The sequence below is a fragment of the Delphinapterus leucas genome, chromosome 5 (genome assembly GCF_059928025.1).
Source record: "Delphinapterus leucas isolate spDelLeu-1000000601 "Yukka" chromosome 5, BTC_Dleu_Yukka2, whole genome shotgun sequence".
In the NCBI taxonomy this organism is placed as follows: domain Eukaryota; kingdom Metazoa; phylum Chordata; class Mammalia; order Artiodactyla; family Monodontidae; genus Delphinapterus; species Delphinapterus leucas.
The window spans coordinates 2,365,769-2,373,006 of NC_143133.1; the positions used below are offsets into that span (position 1 = coordinate 2,365,769).

Below are 7,238 nucleotides of genomic sequence, written 5' to 3' on the forward strand. Positions count from 1 at the left end.
GGGCCGCCGGTTTGGGGTCTGGCTCGCTCACTGCAATGTTGATGGCCCGTCAGGGCGGCCCTGATTCCTGCGCTTTCAGTTAAAAGGTTTCTGTTGTTGTAGCTTATGCAGTTGCTCTGTTGCTATGGAAACGTGACATCAAAATGACGTTTCCCGTTTAAAAGCTTTTAACTAAATTCCTGCCTGTCAGATGTAGGCCCCATTTTGAGCGAGGAGCTGCCTTCCAGGAGCGGGGCTCCCGCCGCCGTGGTGCGCAGGCCCCACGCGGCCCGGCCCGAGCGCACTCTTTAACCCCGCAGGTGCCCCCGGCATGGCAGCGGCCGAGGTGCCCAGCTACCTCGTGTCCTCGCAGACGGAGAAGCACCGGCGGGCCCGCAACTGGACGGACGCGGAGATGCGCGGCCTCATGCTCGTCTGGGAGGAGTTCTTCGACGAGCTGAAGCAGACCAAGCGCAATGCCAAGGTGTACGAGAAGATGGCCAGCAAGCTGCTGGAGATGACCGGCGAGCGCCGGCTGGGCGAGGAGATCAAGATCAAGATCACCAACATGACCTTCCAGTACAGGTAGGCCCGCGGCCACCGCTGTCGCCGCCACAGAGCCCCAGGGCGCCCCAGGCTCGCTGGGCAGGCGGTCCGCACAGGGACACCGCCCCCCCCCCCCGCCCCCGCCCCGGCCGGGACATCCCCAGAGCTGAGTCAGGGGGCGGGGGGAGTCCTGGCTTTGTGTAAGTGAGAGGGGTCCTGCAGAAGCCATGGGAGAGGGGAGGGGGGAAACCGAGGCACAGGAGGGCCGGGCTGGGGCTGACCCCGGCTCCCCAGGCCTCGGCCAGGGCACCACCCCCCAGGCCCACGGGTGACTCCCACTCGGCCCCCCAGGCTTGGCTGTGCTCCACAGGGTGGCGGGTGCTGCTGTGTGGGCGGGAAACTGAGGCCAGAGGAGGCTCAGCCGCCAGGCCCGCGAGCCGGCCTGTCCTGCCGCTCTGTCACCTTCAGTATCCGCTGAGCCTGCTGTGAGCACAGCACAGCGCTGGCCTTGGGGCCTGGGCGGGGCGTGGGGGGCTCAGGGAAGCCCTGAGTGCCCAGGAGGGTCCGCTCCCGGGAGGAGGCCCCCTGCCCTGGCTGCTGTGGGAGGAGCCCGGTCGGGGTGAAGCGTGTGGCTCCAGCAGGGGAAGCTCTGGCGTCCGGGACGGAGCCCTGTGGCCCCACGTGCCCAGCACCGTGGAGTGTGAGGCCAGGCCTATCTGCAGGGGCTCACGGTGAGGAGAGGGTCACAGGGAGGGCAAAGGTCAGAGGTGTGGTGTGGGTCAGGGCAGGTAAAGGTCAAGCAGCAGCTGGGCTCTAGGGGGAGAGTGGCACCGAGAGCATGGGCCCTGGGGGCGGACTGGGCAGCCCCCGAGAGCCTGTCAGTGTGTGGGGGGGGAGGGTGCCGTCTAGGGGGCCGTGCCGGGACCCAGCTGGTCCCAGCCCAGGCCACCTCTGGCCCTCCTAGTGGCCGCCGTGGGCAGGGGCACACAGCTGCGTGTGGACGAGGCCCTGCAGGTTGGCCTCGGGCACCTTGAGCCACACCGTGGGTGAGAGGACCCTCACCCCGACTCCCATGCCCACCCCGAACAAGCAAGGAGAGACCTCACCCCTCCTGGCCTGACGCTCCCGGCCCGTCTGGAGCCTGGGGACGTGCAGGGGCTCCCCAGGGCCCTGGGCAACCAGAGGCTGTTTCAGTTGCATCCATTTAACTTTTTCTGGCCCTTGGAGGTCCTGAGCCTGGCCTGTCCGGAGGCCCGTTTCTGACCCCCAGCTTGGCCCCCAGCCAGGCCCCGGGGTGGAAAACAGGTGGCTGCTGGGGTCCAAAGGCATCCGAGGAGTCGCTTAGGTAAAGTCTGTCAGATTCCAGTCACCGGCTCCTGACGGAAGGGCCGAGTAGCGTGTAGGCGCACCTGCCCCCCGCCCCCCACCCGCCCCCGCCCAGTGAGGAGGGAGCTGTGGAGGCGACGCAGGCTGTCTTACGGGGCTCCTGTCTGACTCCATAGCTCCAGGGCCCTGACTGGTGTCTAGCCGGGTCATTCATTATTTATCCTGAAAGCTGCGTCAGAGTCCCAGGGGAGGGATTCTGTTCCATTCCTGGAAGAGGGATGTGGGCCCCAGAGGCCACAGGAGATGAGGGTATGGCTGAGAGGGCCCAGGGCCCCTTCGCGGACAGCACTTCACAGTTCAGGAAGCACTTGCACACCGTGGTATCTGTCAGCTCCCATACACCGATGGGGAAACAGAGGCCCAGAGCAGGAGAGGGACTTGCCCAAGGCCACACAGCCCCTCACAGGCCAACGCTTTGGCTGCGCGACTGGTTCTTTCTCCCCCCGCCACCCAGAGCCTCCCACAGCAGAGACTTTAGTTATTTTTTCACGACAGCTGTTTTTTTTTTTAAACAATCCTTGTTTGTTTATTTATTTATTTATTTATTTATTGGCCACACCGCGGGGCTTGCAGGATCTCAGTTCCCCGACCGGGGATTGAACCTGGGCCCTCGGCAGTGAAAGCACGGAGTCCTAACCGCTGGACCGCCAGGGAAGTTCCGAGACAGCTTTGTGTGTGTGTGTGTGTGTGTGTGTGTGTGTGTGTGTGTGTGTGTGTGTGTGTGTGTGGTATGCGGGCCTCTCACTGCTGTGGCCTCTCCCGTTACGGAGCACAGGCTCCGGACGCGCAGGCTCAGCAGCCATGGCTCACGGGCCCAGCCGCTGCGCAGCACGTGGGATCTTCCCGGACCAGGGCACGAACCCGTATCCCCTGCATCGGCAGGCGGACTCTCAACCATTGCGCCACCAGGGAAGCCCCGGAGACAGCTTTTTATATATTAAGATTGTCGGGGGATTCCCTGGCGGTCCAGCGGTTAGGACTCTGCGCTCTCACTGTCGCGGCCCAGGTTCAATCCCTGGTTGGGGCACTAGGATGCCGCAAGTCGCTCAGTGTAACCAGAAGAAAAAAAAAAAAAAAATGCTGGTTAAGGAAGCCTGGGGGTGGCCAGGTTCCGTGGGGGGTGTTTTGTTGGCACACCGTTCAGGTGCTCCCCACGCCAGGGCGGGCCTTTCCTTATTTCTCTGAGGAGTGGGCTGGCCTGAGTTGACAGACCAGGAGCTGGGGGGACGCCTGCGGAGGGCCTGGGGGGGAGCCCGGGCGGGGGCTGGGCCCCGAGCACCATCGTCCACCCGCTGTGCCCATGTCCGTGTTGCCCTCCGCGGGATGGACGGCGGTCCGTGGTCAGGAAGCCGGAGCAGCCTGCTCGTCCCCACGTGGCCTGTCCTGGCCTTCCTGCTGAGGACAGTCTGCTTGCTGGGTGCTGCTCAAGGGCATGTCCTGCCTGGCCCGCCTCTGCCTGCTGCCCTGAGCCACGCACCTCTGCGGGGGACCACTCTTTCAGGTGGTCAGCTCGTTATCCGCAGTGACCAGTGTGACCGGCGGCCACAGCCTGGCGGGGAGCCCCTTGTCAGAGACAGAGGCCATCTGGCCACGGGGCGCTCTGTTGCTCAAAGGCCTCCCCACAGCGGGAAGAGCGAGGGGCAGGAACATGGGGGCTGGAAGCTGAGGCCGGGGGCCCGGGAAACCCTGTGGCCTCTTTCCTGGCCTGGCTGGTGCTGCCCAGCTGTCTTGCGGCCGCCTCTCCCCATCCCTCACCTCCCAGGGGACAGCCAAGGCCCAGGGACCTTCAGGTTCCGTCTGCAGGGGAGGGGAGCATGATGCAGGGCCTCGGATGGGCTCAGGCCCACAGTGGGCAGAGCTGTGCAGTGCAGACCCTGGGCCTGGGGCCCGAGTAGGGATGGGGGATGCCAGGCAGTGTGGGAAGGGACCCCGTCCGGCCCAGCCCGGGTCCTCCTGGTACCTTCAGCCGAGAATATCTGACAGCTTGCTGTTTGCCAGACACCGGGCGTTGTCTTCTTAAATCTTCCCGAGAGTGACGGCCACGTGAGGAGCTTACTTTGATCATCCCCGTTTTACTGATGTGAAAATGGAGGCTCAGAGAGGTTAATGGACCTGCTGATGGTCACACAGCAAAGCGATGGAGATGAGAGACAGACTCAGATGTGCTGGACACTGAGGCCTGTGCTCTTACCTTCTGAGCTTCTTGCTCCCCAGGGCGTCCTCTTTAGAAAAGCGCGTTTATTATATGACCGTACTTTACGTTTGCATAACACATTATATTACATTTTATTCCCATGTTGGTATTATACCATATATTTGGTTATTGCCGGTTAACTTGTTAAAAAGCAGCATTTGTTCATTGCAGAGAGTTTAGAAATTCCAGAAAAGCAAAGAGAGGACGCATGAGCCCAAGGTCCCGGCACTCACACTGGGGCACGTGCATCCTTTCCAACATCCAAGGCGGTGTAGGTCCCGAGCCTGACTTCTTGCTGAGTCCCATGTCACCTTGGCCCTGGGGCCTGGCCGATTTTTCTGGGGAGGCCTGGCTGCCACGTGGCTCCCCCAGGTCCGGAGCCCCCGAGTGCCCCTCCGCCGAGGGCCGGGCGAGGCAGGGCCGGGAGCAGCTGTTTCTCACCCTTGGCTCTTGTGTCTTTCGTTTCAGGAAATTAAAATGCATGACAGATAGCGAGTCCGTCCCGCCCGACTGGCCCTATTACCTAGCCATTGATAGGATTCTGGCCAAGGTCCCCGAGTCCTGTGATGGCAAGCTGCCGGACGGCCAGCAGCCGGGGCCCTCCACGTCCCAGACCGAGGCGTCCCTGTCGCCGTCTGCTAAGTCTACCCCTCTGTACTTACCGTATAAGCAGTGCTCCTACGAAGGCCGCTTCCAGGACGATGGCTCCGCCAGCTCCTCCAGCTTACTGTCCCTTAAGTTCAGGTAGTGTGTGTGCTTCCCTCTCTTGCCTCCACACCAGCGGGGCCGGGCACCCGCCCTCCGGAGAGGGGGCTGAGGGCCGCGAGGGGGCTGTCCTGGCGGCGGCATCCTCTACTGGCCCGGGCCGGCCGCGGAAGCCCGGGTAGTATATGCACCAGCCCCAGGGGCAGGGAGGCCAGAGACAGGAAGGCAGGTGGTTCCCGGAGCTTGGGCTGTCGTGTCCACAGACTGGGTGCATCTCCTGCTCCGTCACCGCTTAGCTGTGTGGAAAGTCCTTGATCTCTCTGGGCCTCAGCCTCCCTCTGTGAAATGGGGATAAATCAGGACCTTCTCCAAGGAGGGCTGGGATTGGAGGCGAGTGCTCCCGCCTTCCCTCGGCTTCTGGCTCTTGCGCTCCCCCTACCCCAAGCAGACTGTGCCCTGGGGTCCCCTTCTCCCTGGCCTGGCCGGGCCGGCTAGTCTCTCAGCTCCAGGGAGGGGGTGTCAGGCTGAGCCTCCAGGGTGTGCTCGGAGCCTGGCTGCAGTGGGGGGACGCAGCCCCTCTGCCGTCCACGGCGTCCTGCCAGGCATGTGCTGACCCTGCCTAAAGATGCCCTCAGTCAGGTGTGCGGGAGACACACCCCTGTGGTGTGGGGGCCGGGGAGCCAGAGGAGGTGACGTTTGGGCTGGGCTTTCACGGATGAATAGGAGTTGGCCAGTGGGGGAGAGAACAGGAAGAGTGTGGATTTGAGCCGTGGCCCTGCCTCCCCTGAGCCTGGTCTCAGGTCTGTCAGATGGGAGTAGGGTGGGGTGAGGAAGGCATCTCCGGGGGCCCCTCCAGTCTGACGCCCCCATTCCGGGGGGCTGCTGCTCCGTTTGTTCTCAGCAAAGACCCCAGACAGAAATGCCTTTGCTGGTGGCCAGGCCGAGTTGCAGGGAAGTCTGAGATTTACGGACAGTTGTTTCCATGGATTGAGCCCAGTTCCCAGACTGACAGCTGCCCCAGGCGTTGCACCAGGACTGGGACGTGGGGCTGTTCTCCCTCTCGGGGCCGAGCTCTGCTCTCTGCCCCTGAGGTTGGCGGGGTCACGAATCTTCTGCACAGAAGCAGAGGGCCTGGGCTCGGGGACGGGCAGGATCTTGGGGCCTGGTGGGGTTTGGCAGCTCCCTGCCCACCCGTGGGGGCCGGTTAGACCCGGGATGCCCCACCCCCGAGCGGAGAGCCCAGGGCACGCCCAACCAGCTCAGCGGGTTTGGGGGTGCTCTCGTGGCAGGGACCCCCCCGCCTCCTAAGCCTGCGCCCCCTTCGTGGTGGGAGGGCCCGGCCCTCACGTGCGTGGACGGTAGCCCAGCACCCCGTGTGCCCGGTGGCGGCCGGGAGGGTCGGGCAGGCCCGGGCTCCGTGGCCAGCCGTCCACACGCCGGCGCTGTCCTTCCAGGTCGGACGAGCGGCCCGTGAAGAAACGCAAGGGACAGGGCGGCCACTGGCAGAGGAAGAAGCTACGGCTGCTGGAGACCATGCTGGAGGAGCAGCGCCGGCTCAGCCGCGCCCTGGAGGAGACGTGCCGCGAGCTGCGCCGCGGGCTGGACCAGCACAGCCTCCTGCAGGCGCAGGGCCTGCAGCTGCAGGAGCGCACGATGAGCCTGCTCGAGAAGATCATCGCCAAGTCCGGGGTCTAGGCCGCCCACCGGCCCCCCGCCGCCGCCGCCTCGGCCTCCAGCGTTAAAGCCCCCCGGGCACGCGGCCGGGGCCCCGGGCTCACTGCAGGGCAGCTCCCGGGAAGAGCCTCCCGGAATCTGCTCTCCAGTATCGTCACTGTCGACGGTACTCGGAACGGCTTTTGATGTTAAACGTGTCATTTTCATCACTGCCTGGAAGCGGAGGTCACGGTGCAGCCTTGGAGGGAGGCGCAGGCGGTCCCTCCCAAGACGAAGCGGGTGGACGCAGCGCGGGGGCAGGTGTGTCCCCCTCCCTGGGTCTGCTGCGTCGGCCCTGAGAGCCTCGAACACCCGGGCCAACCCCAGAGGCCCGCACCGCCTTCGGCGGCCTTTTTATCTGTCCCCCCGGGACGTCGGGCGTCCCGACGGCGCTAATAACAGCGGTGGCCCTGCCCGCTGGGGACACCCTGTCCTGTTCCACCATCTCTGCCCAGGGATGCGGCGGGGATGAGACGAGGCCCAGCCTCGGGGAGCTGACCCTCGGGGGGCAGGCAGGCGAGTGAGTGGAGAAGCCAGGTAAGAGCAGCTTGTGGAAGTGCTGGCAGGGCAGGGCCGGGCTGGCCGTGGGCACACATAGCCGGCAGCCATCTAGGGGCTGCCTCCCCGGGAGGGAGACGGGCTGGGGGTGGGAGCCTCAGCACTGCGAGATCTGCCAGCAGGAAAACCCTTCCAGAGCCCCCCCCACCCCCCAGTT

The 7,238-nt window shown here is 64.6% G+C and overlaps 1 protein-coding gene across 1 annotated transcript; it reads left to right on the plus strand.

Annotated features, from left to right (window-relative positions):
- The first annotated feature begins 214 nt into the window (after positions 1–214).
- On the plus strand, positions 215–6,969 carry MSANTD1 (Myb/SANT DNA binding domain containing 1). The gene is made up of 3 exons (XM_022554911.2): positions 215–564; positions 4,574–4,849; positions 6,265–6,969. The coding sequence occupies exons 1-3, from the start codon at positions 311–313 to the stop codon at positions 6,503–6,505; spliced, it is 771 nt and encodes a 256-aa protein (XP_022410619.2). The 5' UTR covers positions 215–310; the 3' UTR covers positions 6,506–6,969.
- Positions 6,970–7,238: the final 269 nt, after the last annotated feature.

Excerpts from the sequence above, each read along its gene's own strand:
- MSANTD1 (XM_022554911.2), top strand. The coding sequence starts at position 311 with ATGGCAGCGGCCGAGGTGCCCAGCTACCTCGTGTCCTCGCAGACGGAG. Across the intron at positions 565-4,573 it reads AACATGACCTTCCAGTACAG|GAAATTAAAATGCATGACAG; the intron begins GTAGGCCCGCGG and ends CTTTCGTTTCAG. Across the intron at positions 4,850-6,264 it reads TTACTGTCCCTTAAGTTCAG|GTCGGACGAGCGGCCCGTGA; the intron begins GTAGTGTGTGTG and ends CTGTCCTTCCAG.